Source organism: Lemur catta, chromosome 22 (genome assembly GCF_020740605.2).
Source record: "Lemur catta isolate mLemCat1 chromosome 22, mLemCat1.pri, whole genome shotgun sequence".
Taxonomy (NCBI): Eukaryota; Metazoa; Chordata; class Mammalia; order Primates; family Lemuridae; genus Lemur; species Lemur catta.
Window position 1 is genome coordinate 7,401,258 of NC_059149.1, and position 17,204 is coordinate 7,418,461.

General features: G+C 36.4%; 1 protein-coding gene across 1 annotated transcript in view; it reads left to right on the forward strand.

The window, feature by feature from the left end:
• The window catches only part of ADAM2 (ADAM metallopeptidase domain 2), a 125,726-nt gene extending 108,862 nt beyond the window's left edge, over positions 1-16,864 (forward strand). The window contains exons 22-26 of the mRNA XM_045535373.1: positions 7,261-7,338; positions 7,560-7,692; positions 12,045-12,201; positions 16,316-16,341; positions 16,431-16,864. Of these exons, the coding sequence (XP_045391329.1) occupies positions 7,261-7,338; positions 7,560-7,692; positions 12,045-12,201; positions 16,316-16,341; positions 16,431-16,864 (828 nt within the window). The remainder of the gene's footprint in view (positions 1-7,260; positions 7,339-7,559; positions 7,693-12,044; positions 12,202-16,315; positions 16,342-16,430) is intronic.
• Positions 16,865-17,204: the final 340 nt, after the last annotated feature.

Sequence of the window (17,204 nt, forward strand, 5' to 3'; positions counted from 1 at the left end):
TGCATATGGAGTGCTCAGTTTTATGTGTTCTGCAAACTAGAGTATCATTGTTTTTGAAATATCTCATATATAAATGTTCATTTGGATTAGAATGAATGCACTGTCATAAGAAATTTCAAAATTCTTTTGTCAATAAAGACAAAGTAAAAGATATTGGATCCTCCAAATATTGTTTCAATTCTCAGATATTAGTGGTTAAATATAAAAAAATAGTTTTAAACATCATCACCTACTTTTACATAGTTATTCCCAAAAGGAATCTAACAGAGGATTTGCAAAGATGTGTATTTCAAAGTCTTTTTTGGAGACAGAGTCTTGCTCTGTTCTGTTGCCTGGGCCAGAGTGCTGTGGTGTTAGCCTAGCTCACAGCAACCTCAAACTCCTGGGCTTAAACAATCCTCCTGCCTCAGCCTCCCAAGTAGCTGGGACTACAGGTATGCACCACCATGCCTGGCTAATTTTTTCTATATATTTTTAGTTGTTTGGCTAATTTATTTCTATTTTTAGTAGAGATGGGGTCTCACTCTTGCTCAGGCTGGTCTTAAACTCCTGACCTCAAGCAATCCTCTCGCCTCGGCCTCCCAGAGTGTTAGAATTACAGGCGTGAGCTACTGCGCCCGGCCTATTTCAAAGTCTTGATCTGGAAATTCAAATCGAAATCACAAGCATAAAATACAATGTGAAAATGTTTTGTCCACTGAAATAAGCACAAACAGCCATTAAGCTATTAAAATATTTGAAAATATTAAAATATTTGAAAATTACCACAGTAGGAAAAATAAATGTGTGACTCTGAGGGAACAACCGAAGAAGCATAACTGAAGGAGGGATGTTAAGGAAGCAAGAAATCCAAACCAATTGCCATAATTTTTACTTTCTGACATTCCCACTGCATGAGGGAACTCCATCAGGGAACACATGAAGAACATGACATCACCAGCAAAAACAAACGATGATAATTATGAATAGCTCAATACTTTGGTTTTATTTATTTTTTCTTTAGTAAGAAATTTAAAAGCTTAAGAATATGAAAAGATCTTTAAAATGTGGGCAAAATAATTTTATTTGCCTCTGAAAATTATCACCATGAATAGAAAAGAGGAACTGGTTTTGAAATGCTAAAACATAAACCATGTACATGTTCCTCCAAAAGAATAAAACCCTGAAGATATACTCAAACTAGTATATCATGCTGCTGATGGAAATGAACAAGATTATTGAAAGTGAGCTGGTTGGGTCTGAAACACCACACCAATTTTGTTAAAGAGAACCCCAGCCACAATAATTTAGTGGTCAGAGTGTACAGCATTAACTACTGTATTCCTTGAGGATACCCCTTTACTTATGATTTTGTAAATAAGAATTACTTTATTGTAAAATTCATATTATAAAGTTTATGTATTTTATAAAAGTGTTTTAATTAAGAAATGTAAATTTCATCATGTGAATAATTTCATATTATGAAATAGTTTTTATTATATATGTACTTTAAAGGTTATTTCTATCTGGATTGACTTGATTTATCGTGTGTCTTATTCACGGTGAATCCCTTTATTTTTTATTTTTAAATTTTTATCATACCTATTCAAGGCATACAATATGCTCTTGTGATATACATGTACATAGTAAAATGATTACTACATTCAATCAAATTAACCTATCCACTGCCTTCTACAGTTACCTTTTGTGTGTATGTATGTGTGGTTAAGAGCATCTGAAATATAATCTTAGCAAATATTATTAACTATAGCCTTTATGCTGCACATTATATCTCTGGACTTACTCATCCAATATAGTTATGTAGGTATGCCTTGAACTAATTCTCCACATTTTCTCCCCCTCCCCGCCCCTGTTAACTACTGTACTAGTTTCCATTTCTATGTATTCAGCTTTTGCTTTTCAACTTCCACACGTAAGTGAGATCATGCAGTGGTCTTCCTTCACTTAGCATGATGTCCTCCAGATACATCCATGCGTCTCAAACGGCAGTATCCCCTCCTTTTTTAGTGCTGAATAATATTTCATTTGATGGATAGACAGATGGATAACCACATTTTCATTTTCTATTCATCTGTTGGTGGACACTTAGGTTATTTCCATATTTTGACTATTGTGGATAAGGCTGCAATGGACATGAAAGTGCAGATATTTCTACAAGGTCCTGATTTCTTTTCCTTTGGGTATAATCTCAATGGAGGGATTGCTGAGTCATATGGTAGTTGTAGTTTTAATTTTTTGAATAACCTCCATATTGTTTTCCATAATGGCTAGATCAATTTACATTCCCAGCATACAAGAGTTCTCTTTTCTCCACATCCTTGCTGGCACTTATCTCTTGTCGATTTTATCATAACCATCCTCATGATCAAAAATAGGTGAGAGGCAATATCTCATTTTGCACTTTACTGTTGGTGAGTGATATTGGGCACCTTTTCATATACCTGTGGGCCATTTGTATGTCTTCCTTGAGCAATGCCTATTCATGTCCTTCACGCATTTATTAATCAGGTTTTATTTTTGCCATTGAGTTTTATGACTTGTTTATATATTTTGGATGTTAACCCCTCGTCAGATATGTGATTTGCAAATATTTTCTGCCAGCCCATAGGCTGGATTTTCATTTCGCTGATGTTTCCTTTGCTGTGCAAAAACTTTTTAGTTTGATATAGTACCACTTGCTTATTTTTGCTTTTGTTGCCTGTGCTTTCAGTGCGATATCAAAAAATTCATGGTGAGGACAATACAGAGGCGCTTTCCCCCTTGGTTTTCTTCTAGGAGTTTTACAGTTTCAGTTCCTACGTTTAGGTCTTTAATCCATTTTGAGTTTATTTTTGTGTATGGTAGAGGATAAAGGTCTAGTTTGATTCTTTTGCATGTGGATAGTTTTCCCAACAGCGTTTATTGGAGCCACTGTCCCTTCCTCACTGTGTCTTCTTGGTGCTCTTGCCCAAAATTAGTTACCCATATATGTTTGGGTTTATTTATGGGCTCTCTGTTCTGTTAATCCCTTTATTGTATGGATTAAATAAATGTCCTGCTTGATCTTAGTCATGGGGAAAATCAATGCATTCAGACTATGTTTTTCTCATATGCTATGTAAATCAATATGCTATTTTTTAACATATCCTTGGCTGATGTGGGTAACAATATGTACTAGTCTCAAAACATAAGTTTGGTAATTTTACCTATTATCCTAGTCTTTAAAGCACTGAATATGATATACAGACTATTTTTGTGGTAAATATGCACAATTTAAAATGTATGACTTTAATCATTTTTAAGTGTATAGTTCAGGAACATTAATACCTTCACATTATTGTGCAACCATCACCCCTGTCCGTCTGCAGAAACTTTGCATTTTTCCAAACTGAAACTCTCCATCCATTAACGAATAACTCCCCAATGGCCCTTCCTCACACCTCTGCTAACCACTGTTATACTTTCTATGCATTTCTATGAATTTTCTCTGAATTTATCTGTAAGGAGAACCACAGAAGATCTGTCCTTTTGATTCTGGCTTCTTTCACTTAGCATAGTGTTTTCAGGGTTTGTTGAAAACAGGGCATTTGAAAAAAACTGACCCCTTGCCCAGTATTTGCAGGCTGCCTCTGCTCTGGGGAAGTTCTTTACTAATTTCTTGGATATTACCTGAGCCTTGGAGTCAGCTTGCAAAGAAAGCTTATGGCCTTCCCGGGTCCTTTCTGAGCATACGTCTTTCTGGGCTTGCGTATGGCTTTTTTTGATTCCCGAAATACACGGCCAATTTAAAATGCAATGTTCTCCCAAAGAGTCTTATCCCACCTTTCCTTGGGTTCTTAGATGGTCTGTCATCCACCGCCACCTATAATCTCTGGCCCCAGGTCTACAAGTCTTGGTCTCCCTGCAACCTCTGCTAGCAGTATCTACCGCTGCTCCCCATCTGAGATTCAAGTTAGGCAAATCAGAGAGCAGTCCTTACAGCAGCTATCAGACAGCTTAGAATGTTGCTGCTAAAGTTTGTTCTGCTTCTTTCCGTTCAGGGAAGGCGATTAGGAATTTAGCTGTTGTCTCCTGCAGAGCATGACTGTACCAAGCTGGGAAGAAGTTTGGCAAGGGTAAACAAAAAATGTTATGAAATTTTTTACCATTTTGATAATAACAGAACATTCTTCTTGGTTGCGATAGACCTTTGATTGTTTCCATAGCTCCTATAAGGTTATTTTAGCCAGATTTTGTTTCCTATATCACCATTTTGCTGATATCATTCTCCAGACTATTTATTCAGAATTTGAAGTAACCCGCATATAACTCTGCCTGTGGTGTAGGGTGCACATGATCATTTAAATCTTAAGTGTTTGGTCACTGATGGCCACTGAAGGAATGCTGGCTTGTCTTCAGTTTCTGGTTACTATTATGGAATCACATTGTCTCACATTTTCTGAGCGTAAAGTTTGATACTTACTATATTCCAGTGCAATCATGCCTCTAAAAAAAAAAGAACATGACAGATTTTGTTATTTTATTTAACATTTTAGGTTCTCTATATGAGACTGTTTCTATAGAAACCTGTTTTGTCTAGTGATGGGAAAGGAGGCTGCATTATCATTCTTATGTTAAAACAGATAACAATAGATCAAATGCAAATCAAAACCACAATGAGGTATCACTTAACTCCACAAGAGTGGCTTTTATCAAAAAGTCCCAAAACAACAAATGCTGGTGTGGATGCAGAGAGATAGGAACATTCATACACTGCTGGTGGGACTGCAAACTAGTGCAACCTCTGTGGAAATTAATATGGAGATACCTCAAAGAACTCAAAGTAGAACTACCACTTGATCCAACAATCCCACTACTGGGTATTTACTCAGAGGAAAAAGAGACATTCTATAAAAAAGACATCTACACTTAGATGCATAATTCATAATTGCAAAGATGTGGAAACAACCCCAGTGCCCATCAATACATGAGTAGATTAATAAAATGTGTTATATGTATACCATGGAGTACTACTCAGCCATAAAAAATGGTGAACTAATACCTCTTGTATTATCCTGGATGGAGATGCAGCCATTCTTCTAAGTGATGTATCACAAGAATAGATAAGCAAATACCACATGTACTCACCATTAAATTGGTACTAATTGATCAACACTAATGTGCACATATGGGAAATAACATTCATAGAGTGTCGGGCAGGTTGGGGGGCGGGGCAGGGATGGGTAAACTCATACCTACTGGATATAGTGAGTAATGTCTGGGGGTTGGGCACTCTTGTATCTCTGGATTGGGTGGTATAAAGGCAATATATCTAACCAAAGCATTTGCACCCCTGTAATATTCTGAAATTTAAAAAAATAAATAGTTTGGTGAAGAATCATTGTATGTTTTTATATAATATTACCCTTATGTGGCAATAAATAACCTATATGGTTTTGTAGTTAGCTTATTACTTTGGATGGCATAGCATTTTCCCCTAGCTTTTCTGCAAGATGCAACTGAAATAAGCTCTCTGCCCTAGGCATGTTAAAACAAAACAAAATAAAAACTCCATTGCAGTAAAAGGATACCAGTAATACCAAGAACTCCTCAACTTCTGTCTTCTATTGTCCAAATAATTTATTTAATGATTCTGATACTTAGGTTATCTTTTTTTTCTGAACAATAGCTCTGCAAATTATGTATCTAATTTCTTTGCCTAAGTTTTGTATAGGTGTCAAGGCATCATGCTAACAGAACAGATATATTTCTAACTATAGCAGTACTACTCTACCTCCAGAGCTAGAACTTTTAAACTGCTCCTATAGTCATCCAAAATAATCTGGCCCTCTATTATTAGACTATTTTCTACTAAATCTTAAACAGAAGTATGTGTTGCCATAATTATTTGACACAATTAATAACGTATCTTTCCCATACTCAGTAATATTGAGCAAAACTATGTGGGCAGATTAACTGTTTGAGTTTAAAAATTACATTATGTTCATGTATTTTAAGAGGCAAAAACCCCAAAGAATTATTGCCAATATCCTTTATCAAACTTTTTAATAAAAATATTTCCAAGTACATGTTCTTGGCTTACCACTTGTCACTTTGAGCCTTTCTACAAGTGCATTAAGCATTTTTTTTCTGATTTGAAGTATAGTATTATTTGGCATAGATTGAAATAGGTTTTGATGATAATACATCTAAACTTTTGTGCTGTCTGCTTAGCTTTCCTTATATCAGTTAATTTAACTACCACCAAGGGAATTAAACAAGCCAGAATCCTTGGTATCATTTACTCATCCCTTTTCATCCTCCATATACAATCCATATTAATCTAATGCAGCTTGTCTTAACTTTTTAACTATATCTCAGATACAGCACATGTATCAGTTTCCATCTCCACCACCACTCAACTTTACTCTACAGTTACCATTTCTGTGGACTCCCACAATGGAATTATAACTTTCTATCTACAGTCTCTTGCCCTTTCTATTCTCTTTTCTAAACCCGACTTTCATCAGCTTTCCCTTCTTCCAATTCAATATCTAAATACAGCCAGTTGTTTGTAGGTTAAAGGCCAACTCTCTCCTGAAAACTGTAAGAGTGTACAGTCTTGCCAGTGGTATCTTCTCTCACATAACATCTCACTTGTATGTTTGTTCTGTCTCTTTTACTACAATATGAGCAAGATGAGATTTGTGCTGTTCACTGATGTCTCCCTGGGACCAGGTATGATACATCTGTAGGACTCAAGGATCTATATAATGAGTGATAGAATAGTTGTTTATGAAATGGCCATGCTGCCCCTTATATTTCTCGAAGGTTCCATGCTATCTTCCACCGTGGGGTCATTTTAAATATTGGTTGTTTTCCTATACATACTCTATCTTTTATTTCTATACCAATTAAGTCCTAATCACCAACACAGCTCAATGAGAAGATTTTACTGTTCTCAAATATTAGGAAAATTATATTTTATGCTTTAATAAATCCATCTATTTTTTCATTATAGCATTTATCACACGCCTGTGTTTTACTTATTTCCTATCTGTCCTTCCTCTCCCAGTATAATAAGCAGGGAAGTGGCTATTACTGTTTTCTTCACTCCCAGATGGTCAGAGTCTCACCTAATGCTGGAAACATAGTAGCAATATAAATTAATCATTCATTGCTATACACTGATATTTATTGTTACACAAATACCTTTTGCATTAGTATAGTATGGAATGCTTTTAATTAAATGGCAAACCCAGATGGCCTATCGGTTAACTTATTTCAGCTTATCCTTTTTAGGTTTGCAAGAATAAGATGTGTGAGGATACTGCAGTCCTGGGTTATGACTGTACTGCAGAAAAATGCAGTAATCATGGTGTAAGTACCAGTACTGTGAGCTGAGAATAAAAATCACTGAGACTAATCCCAGGAAAGCTAATGCACTGCTACACACACACACACACACACACACACACACACACACACACCCCACATAGGAAAATAAGCCTTGTGTGACCTACATAACATTTTGTAATTCTACTTGAACACATATAGTTCTAGCTGCTTGTCTTACCAGGCCATATTTCTGCTGCTTGCAGAAGTGCAATAACAGAAAGCACTGTCATTGTGATTCTTCATTCTTACCTCCAACCTGCGCAACTGAAGACGCTGCATGGCCTGGTGGGAGTATTGACAGTGGCAATTTTCCACCTGCAGCAGCCACTGTCCGTGGTACGTATTAACAGCAAATAGAAAATATGATTCAAACATAATTTGAATTTATTAGATTTAGTAAATAATATGATGGCTACCAATTTATAGCTAGGTTGTTTTGGACATCAAATAATAAACCACACATGAATATTTATGTTTTACTTTCAGAAAGTAATACGTTATAGCATATGTAACATTATAAATTAGATATATCAGTCAGAACCCAGGCATAAAAATAGAAATAACTTTCATCTTTCAAACAGAAAGAATTCACTGTAAGGCATCTATTTATACTTAATAGCAGAAATGAAAAGCCAATCAGAAAATGATGAGGCAACCAAGATATTAGCAATAACAGGAAACTACTACCACTTTTTAGGGCTAGAGGGACAGCTAAAAGAGGTGGTATTACTAAAACCAGAATCTGGGCTGTCTAGCATGCCATATAACTAAGGGCTGTATGGCAGGATCTGGACCACAGAGTGAGCCAAAGGTATAAAGAATACAGCCACTGTTGGAGATGCTGCAGAGGAAGAGGGAGAAACACCATAGCTATTTTACTCACCTGATCCTCTAAATTCTACCCAGTAAATCCCATTGACCAAACCGAACCAGAAGACAGCAGGTCAAGGTGCTTGGGAAATGCATTCCTGCAATATTGATAAAAGCAAAGGAAAGGCCAAGATGGATTTTAGAGAGAGCCAGCAGTTAACCAGACGTTCTAATAATGTTTAAGACCAGATTTCCTTTATATAAAAACTTACATTTACAGATAATTAGAGCTATTTTTTTCCAGATTTTGAGTCAGGAATGAAATACATTCATCCCAGTGTTTGAAAATATTATTTTAATGCCAGATAGTAGTAGATTAGTAAGTTTAAAACGTCATAATAACTTTAAGGTATTTTCAAGTTATTACCTTTGTAGTAGTGACAATTAGATTATCTTCACATTGGCTGCAATTAACTGCTTCTGTCCAGGCACACGCATGCCATTTCCACAATAAGCAGTGGAGACTACTCCCTTCCCAGCATCCAGGTTGGCCTTAGTGGTATGACTGATCAATAAAATGTGCACAACTGACATTCTAGGATTCCCGTGCTATTCCTGCAGATTCTGGCTAGCTGTTCTGGAATACTTATTCTTGGAACTCTCATTCCTAGAACACCCATTCTGTTGAAAATCATCTGCAATGTATGAAATTTGATTGCATGGAGACATAGAAATACAACCACCCAACTAAGAACGCCCCCCCCCAGATTCATGACCAATAAAATTGTGAGCAAAATTGAATGATTGTTTTAAGTTTCTAAGCTTTGAGGTAGTTTCTCAAGCAGCAGCATTTAATAGAAAACATTTTAGTAACCAGTGTTGCATATTTCTATCACAATAATCTAAAACATGTAGCATTAGCTTTGGAATCGGATGGTGCATGGAGGATAGAAAGGCTTCCTGGAGACTAGGGAAGACTGTTAGGACATGTTGAAATTGTCTTGGGAAGACTGCCAGTGAGAAACTCAAGAACATTTTAAAACATGTTTTTCGATGTTGGAAAAAGTGGAATGATTATTATGAAGTGTTAAATCGTTTGGAGTCATTGCTGCCTTTGGTCACGTGTAAAATAGAACTCATGCTTCCTGTTGGTTAGAAGTAAGCAGATATAAAAATGATATGCTTTTTTAAAAAAAAAATTTTGGTTTGTAAATCAAACTAATTCTCATTTCTGGTCTCTTCCTTAAAGTAAGAAATAGTGAAAGGCCAAATTTGAGATTTTGAGCAATAAAATTTTATCTCAGATAAAGTCAAGCCTTTGACTGTAAAACCCTGACTTGAAATCTCAGCATAACTTAAGTTGATGTCCCATATAGACCCCTTCATCTGTACTAAGAATTTTATAGAAATACCTCATAAAAAATTTCAAACAATAAGTCTACTAAATTCAGTAGGTGAGCACACTAATAGCATGGACTGAAGCACTGCAGAAAGCTTGTGTACAGTGAAGGGAATGATGAGCAAAGTAAACAGACAATCCACAAAAGGGCAGAAAATATTCACATGCTGCCCACTTGCAAAGGGATTAATAACTAGAATATATAAGAAACTCAAACAACTCAATAGGAGAAAAATAATCTAATTTTAAAATGGGCAAAAGATCTGAATAGACATTTCTCAAAAGAAAGCATACAAATGGCCAGTGGGTATATGAAAAAATTCTCGTCATTATTCATCAGAGAAATCCAAATCAAAAGTACAATAAATTATGATCTCAACCCAGTTAAAATGGCTTTTATCCAAAAGACAGGTCATAACCAATGGTGCCAGGATGTGGAGATTAGGGAACCCTCCTACACTGGTGGTGGGAATGTGAATTAGTAAAGCCACCACGGAGAACATTATGGAGGCTCCTTGGATAACTAAAAATAGAACTGCCATATGACCCAGCAATTCCACTGCTATATAATATATCCCAGAGAAAGGAAATCAGTATATTGACAAGATATCTGCACTCTCATGTTTACTGCAGCGCTATTCACAGGAGCCAAGATATGGAATCAACATCAGTGTTCATCAACTTATGAAAGGATAAAGAAAATGTGGTGTATATACACAATGAAATACTATTCACCCATAAAAAATGAAATTCTGTTATTTGCAGAAATGTAGGTGGTACTGAAGGACATTATGTTAAGTGAAATAAGCCAGGCACTGAAAGACAAATATCACATGTTCTCACTAATATGTGAGAGCTAAAATAATAAAATTAATTCATGGAGTAGAGAGTAGAATTATGGTTGGGAATGGTTGTGGAAAGTGGGGGATAATGAAAGGATGGTTAATGGGTACAAAAATATAGTTAGATAGAAGGGATAATATATAGTGTTTGGGAGCAAAATATGGTGACTACAGTTAACAATAATTTATTGTATATTTTTAAATAACCAAAAGAGTGGGATTGGAATGTTCCTAACACAAAGAAATGATAAATACTTGAGGTGATGGATACCCCAATCACCCTGATTTAATCATTACACATTCTACGATTGTATCAAAATATCACATGTACACCATAAATGCAAACAAATCTTATGGAGCCAAAATAATTATAGGTAAAAATTAAATTAAAAATTAATACTATCTATAATACTATCAAAATGTAAAATATTAGGAACAAATTTAATGAAAGATGTGCAGGATCTTTATACTGTAAACTAAAAAACAGTGCAGATAGATGCTAAACATCCAAATAAATATAGAAATATTTCATGTTCACCTGTTAATATTAGAAGTCTCATTACCAAGATATCAATTCTATAACTATATAAATAATAAATCTATAATTTAAATCTATAGGTTAAAAAATACCAATCATAATAGCATAAACTTTTTAGAAATTAACACTTTGATTCTAAAATGCACACAAAAGTGCTTTGAAGAACCAAACAGCTCTGAAAAAGGACAACAAAGCAGGATAACTTAGTCTATTTGCCTTATATTGATTTACTAGTTTTATATATAGTATATGATATATAGTTACATGAATCAAAACAGTACAGCATTGATAAAGGATAGATACAGAAATATATCAATAGAATGAAGCAGGGAGTTTAAAAATATGCTCATTAAAATTTGGTTAATCAATTGTTCAATAAATGTACAAAGATAGTTCAATGGGGAAGGAAGGTCAATTGAAAACATTGTACTCACTGTCAAATTGGTATTAACTGATCAACATGTATGTGCACATACAGTAATAACATTCATCAGGTATCGGGCAGATGGAAGAGGGAAGGAGGGAATGGGTATATACACACCTAATGTGTGAGGTGCACACCATCTAGGGAATGGACAAACTTGAAGCTCTGACTCAGGTGGGGCAAGGGCGATATACGTAACCTAAACATTTGTACCCCTGTAATATGCTGAAATAAAAAAAATTAAAAAACAAAAAATAAAAACATTGTACCGATGCAACCAGATATTCACAAGGCCAAATAGACATGAAAACATATATCAATGCATTAAGTGAGAAGAAAATTTGGACTTAATAAAAATGTTATTATATGTACAGTATTTCTTACTAAAAATAAGAATATTGAGGAAAAACTTCATTCTTATATGGAACACACTTTAATTCTTTTCATCTATATTATCGGATAGTCTTGAAAAGAGGCTACCAGGAATAGAAGTTTCTCAATACAACTGCAGCAGGTGGGACTATTATCGCAAGTATCTACTCCACATAAAAATATGTTAATTATAAAATTATTAAGTCATTTAAAGATTTCATTCTAATAGTCTTAGTAAAACAGAAATATCTTTACTATATTCTTGGTGATTGCTTTCAAAACATCGCTGTTTTTCTCTCCTAGGACGCTACATAGAGAGCGCTTACCACCCCAAACCTATGCGATGGCCATTTTTCTTACTCATTCCTTTCTTCATTATTCTCTGTGTACTGATTGCTATGCTGGCAAAAGTTCGTTACCAAAGAAAAAAATGGAAAACTGAGGACTACACAAGCGATGAGTATATTGATTTCATATTTAAGATTTGTTACTTTTATGATTTCTTTGTGTAGTAACTCAATAAATAACATCATGGTAGATATAATTATTAATAATACAAATGTAAGTTTTGGCTTTATATGGGAATTTAGTAATTAATATACTAATGACTAATATAATAAATAATGAACAGAATTTTGTAAAAGGCCAGCAATTTTAATAATATAAGAACTTTGACTCCTTTAGGAGCAAAATTAAATGGAAAGAATTTCTAGTTAAAGTTTATCTACCATCTTTTATTATTTTATTTTAATTATTAAATATGTATTAAACATTATTACTCTAATATGTACATATTTTAAGGAATTTTTATGATGTTTTTATAAAAGGTATCACAAAAGTCCAGGAAAGTAGTTTAGCCAGTTTTGTAGTTACATAGGTTGAGACATAGGCAGTCAGAGGTAGAGGAGATTAAAAATTAATATATAGTAATAAGATTGAAAAATCTAGATTATAGCCATGGCTAATCTACAGAAAAAATAAAGCCAATAATTTTCATTATCAAATAGAAATATCTGCAAATATACTATAAGAACAAAAGTAAATATTAAAATTGGTTTACTTCTCTCCAAGGAAATTGCTATAAAATAATTTCTGCCTTTGAGATTTGTATCTACCACCTCCTCATTTTACTTAAAATGAATTGAATTTCATTAAAATACTTAAATTAATAAGGCAATATAAATGAAAATGGAATATAATTTATAGAAATGTTGTGAAAGGTCGACGTGAAATTGCTAAAATAATATGCAGCACATAAAATAGTTATAATTCAGTCAATAATTAAATATATTAAAGCAATTTTCTTATATCGGATAGCTATTTTCAAAAAACTGATACCAAATATCTTTGGGGAAAAAGTAGTTTATAAAAATAATAGAAATAAGTAGGGCTAAAGATAAATGGAAAAAAAAGCTTAAAGATATTTAACCAATAATATTATAAATAAAAAATTATCTGAGTTTACTTTCAGGTAAATATATAGCACAGTGCTTTTCCTCGTATTTGGGGATGCAAAGATACACATTGTTAGTCTTAATATTCTCAGTGGGAAGGTATTCTCAAATAATGGCTGTGCCTAGACTTCAGGTAGGAATTAAAAAATGTTTCCATATGGATAGATAGTACAAAGGTTTGTAGACCAATCTTGAAGAAAACATAATTTTATTTTTATTTTTAAATCTATAGGCAACTTGAAAGTGAGGCACTGGAAAGTGAGGATGAGGCTAAAAGGTAGTCTGGACAACAGAGATTCCTTAATATTACAGTGAGTTTCAAATATTTGAAGAATGAGAGAGAGAGAATGCAATGTATTAGATAAATATAAATAATATAAATATATATTTAATACTGATAGTCATAAATCTGTATATAATAAAAATGGAGAACAATTTTTCAGGAGTGGTAAAGTTATAAATGACATGGCAATTTTTGTCATGTAAATAATTTCTTGCAGTGTTATCTTTGTAATTATTTCCTCTAATTAGATTTAATTCTTTAGAATTTGTGCATTCAAAATGTTGGTTAAAAAAAATTGCCTGATGTAAGTCTACTGCATAGTGATGTTACTCTCATGCTATTTGTTGAATTAGCCATCACTTTACCTTGCTTGATCATAAAGGTGATTTTTTCTTGTTTATTCATTCTTCCAGAGTAATTATCTGCGATGTACAGAAAAAAAAGGGAAATAAAAAAGAATATACGTTACCTGATATCCTGGAACTCACACCTGCATGTTGTGGTTTTTATATGACCAGAAAAGATAGTTTACATACCTATACATATATATTTATGTATATACAACACATACACATACGTGTATATGTATATATGATTTCACAGATAATTTTAATAAATGCATAGTAATGAGTTTTATATTACATATTTCTTGTTTTAAAGTTACCTCACACTATTTCTGCTAGTCATTAGTAGGCACTAATTCTGTCAGTAGGCAGAATACAAGGAAAAGATTATAACGTAATAAAGGCAGTGCCATGATTAAAGGCCACTGTTATATTTTAAATGGCGGTGGTATATTGTTATGTTATAGTTCAATGGTCCATAACCAATCAAAAGACAGTGATCCTAAGATTTGAAAAAAATATCTTCACTTTATGATGCTGATAAAAGATACATTTTCAGGTATATAAATGTTCAAAGTAAAGAATGAAAAAATGTATACCATGGGAACTTCATAGAAAAGAAAGCTGATAGATTTTAACTCTGACAGTATTAGTGGAGATAAAATAAAAATGTCTCATAATGCAAAAGGAAGCTGTAGTAATTTGAAAATTATAATATGCTATGACTTTTAATATAACTTCAATAAATATGAAGCAAATATTGATAGAACAAGAAAGGCAATTAGAAAAATCATCAAATATAGTGAGGAACTTGAACAACATGACTGACAAAAATGGTCCACTTGATACATAGAACAGTATGTCCAACAACAGCTACAGTGTATATATATATTAAGTAATATGAAAGATGTACTGATATTTTCCATATGCTTGTGTATAAATCAAGTCTAACCGATTTCTAATGACTGGCATATTTCAGATTATACTCTCTAACTAAATTTAAGATGAATATATCATAAAATATAAAAATCCTGCACAGTTTTCACTGAAATTGAACTGATCAAAGAACAAAACAGAAGAAAGAAAAGCTTACCCTATTGTTGCTCATGCTGGAAGATGCCACACAGGATGTTGACGGAAAGGGAAAGGGCCGGGTAGGAGAGGAGGAAGGTCCTGCAGGGACAGAATTCGCAGGGAAGTCCGGACAGGCGGATGGACGGGTGTGTGGACCACAGTGGCCATGACCGGCCCCGAGGCAAAGCTCCGGGGTCTGTGAGTTCACAGCGAAATGGGTGTCTTGGTCCCCCTCATTTGAAGGCAGAGGTTAGGTAGAACACGCGGGACCTCGGCTAGTGGAGGTGAGACAAACGCGCACCTCAGGCCCAAATTTGGGACCCCCAAATTCAGTATAAAAAGAATGTATTTTTAAAATTTTAATTTTTAAGTAATTATAGTTATAGGAAGGTGTGACATTGGTACGGCCAACTGTCCCCAGTGGTGACACCTTATAATCTCCTATAGTACAATATCGAAACCAGGAAATTGACGTCAGAACATTATACTAACTGGGCTGCAGATCTCCATTTCTAAACCTGTATTCATTTGTGTACATGCATATGTATATAGGTGACTGCAGTTGAAGATGATAATATTTTAATGTGATAATTTTAAAGATTGAAATTAATGCAGAAAATCCACGATAGAAAAAATACCGAAATTTAAAAATATAGACAGACTCCGTAAAAGCTCTGTGCTAACCACCTCGGGGCCTGAGACAAAAGGAAATATCAGTAACATTTTGTTCATCCTGGATTATTTTAATTTTGATTTTCGGAAATATTGCACTAAAGGCTGATTTATCTTGACAGCTGAGTTTCTGAGCCGCGTAGGTTTTGTGCGCAGATGGGCGCCTTGCCGGCTGCACCCTGGCCTTGGCAGCCCGGCCCCGCGACGAGGGCGCGGCGACTGCCAGTCTCCGTGTGGCACCTGCCCGGAGGCAGAGAGGGGGGCGCGGGCTCACTGCGAGCCACAGGGCTTCCTTCCGGACGCAGGCGGGTGACCGCAGTCAGCTTCTCCGTCGCCTGCCTCGACTGCCCGGCCCCTCCGGAGTGGAGCTCGCACGGAGCGGGACGTCACACAGCGGATCGTCCCACCTGTGTGCCAGGGACTTGGAAATGACAGTGACTCCGCTGCCTTCTCCTTTCCTGGAGACGTGAGTTCAAGACTAGGACTTCATCCCGTCTCTCTGGGTTTGCCAGGGCTGTCGTGACAACGTGCCGCAGGCCTCAGGGAACAAGTCCCAGGTGTCTGCGGGGCGGGTCCCTCCGAGGCCCTGTCTGGCTTGCAGGTGGCCGTCTCCTCCCCGTGTCCTCACGCGGCCTCTCCTCGGCCGTGTCGTGTCCTGCTCTCCTCTTAGGAGGACACCAGGCCCGCGGGCTAGGGCCCCCCAACGACCTCGCTTTGATCAGCTCTTTAAAGGCCCTGTCGCCAAAGACAGCCACAGTCTGAGGTCCTGGCGGGTGAGGACCTCAACAGGAATTGGGGTGGGGACGCAGTGCGTGGCGGTCACTTTCTGGCACAGAAGCCCGCTGTGGGAAGTGAAATGAAGGGCGCACGCGACCGAAACGTCGTGCCGTCGCAGTGAATCGGCTGCTCACAGATTTCTTCTCTTCCGGCGGCGCCGGGATCCGAGGCGGGGCCGCCCTGCCCGTTCCTCCCGCTCCTCTCTCCACGCCCGACCCCCGCAAAGCCGCAGGGGCTCCTCCAGGACCCTCTCCCGGCGCCGCAGGGGAAGGTGGCCTCGTGCTTCCGGAGCGACAGTGCTCGAAGGGCGTGCTCTGGGGCCGTCAGGCCCCCGTCCCCAGCACATGGAAGACGTCCATCCGCAGCCCAAGGGACACCCAGAGGGGACCGAGGGCTGCGGGATCCAGCGAGCCTATCACGAGGCCCCGCATTCCCACGTCCACGTGCAAGAGTCTTGTTTTGGCTCCGGTGAACTCAGGGTATGTTTCTGTCGTTGGCAGCATGAAGAGTCTTGACTGATCTGGTTCCTAAAGTGGTGGGAACCCTTGAGCCAGAGCCTGTTGTTTCTTGTCTGCCGAGGTCCTGGAGAATTACCTCGTTTCTGAAGATTTCAGACAGCGTCTTGGCACGACAGCTTCCTTGTCTGCACTTGAGTTAAACTGCTTACAAAATTCAAACGAATATAAAACAGCAGTGCAGTATGGCCTGAGAATTGAGACAAGAAATATTTTGAAGCTAATAAAAAACCAAGCAGTACTGTCATGGTTAAATTGATTTCATTCATTTTGTTTACTTTTTGGTAACAATGAAATCAGCATGTAGACGCGAGTCACTGTGGCCACAGACATCACCTCTGGGC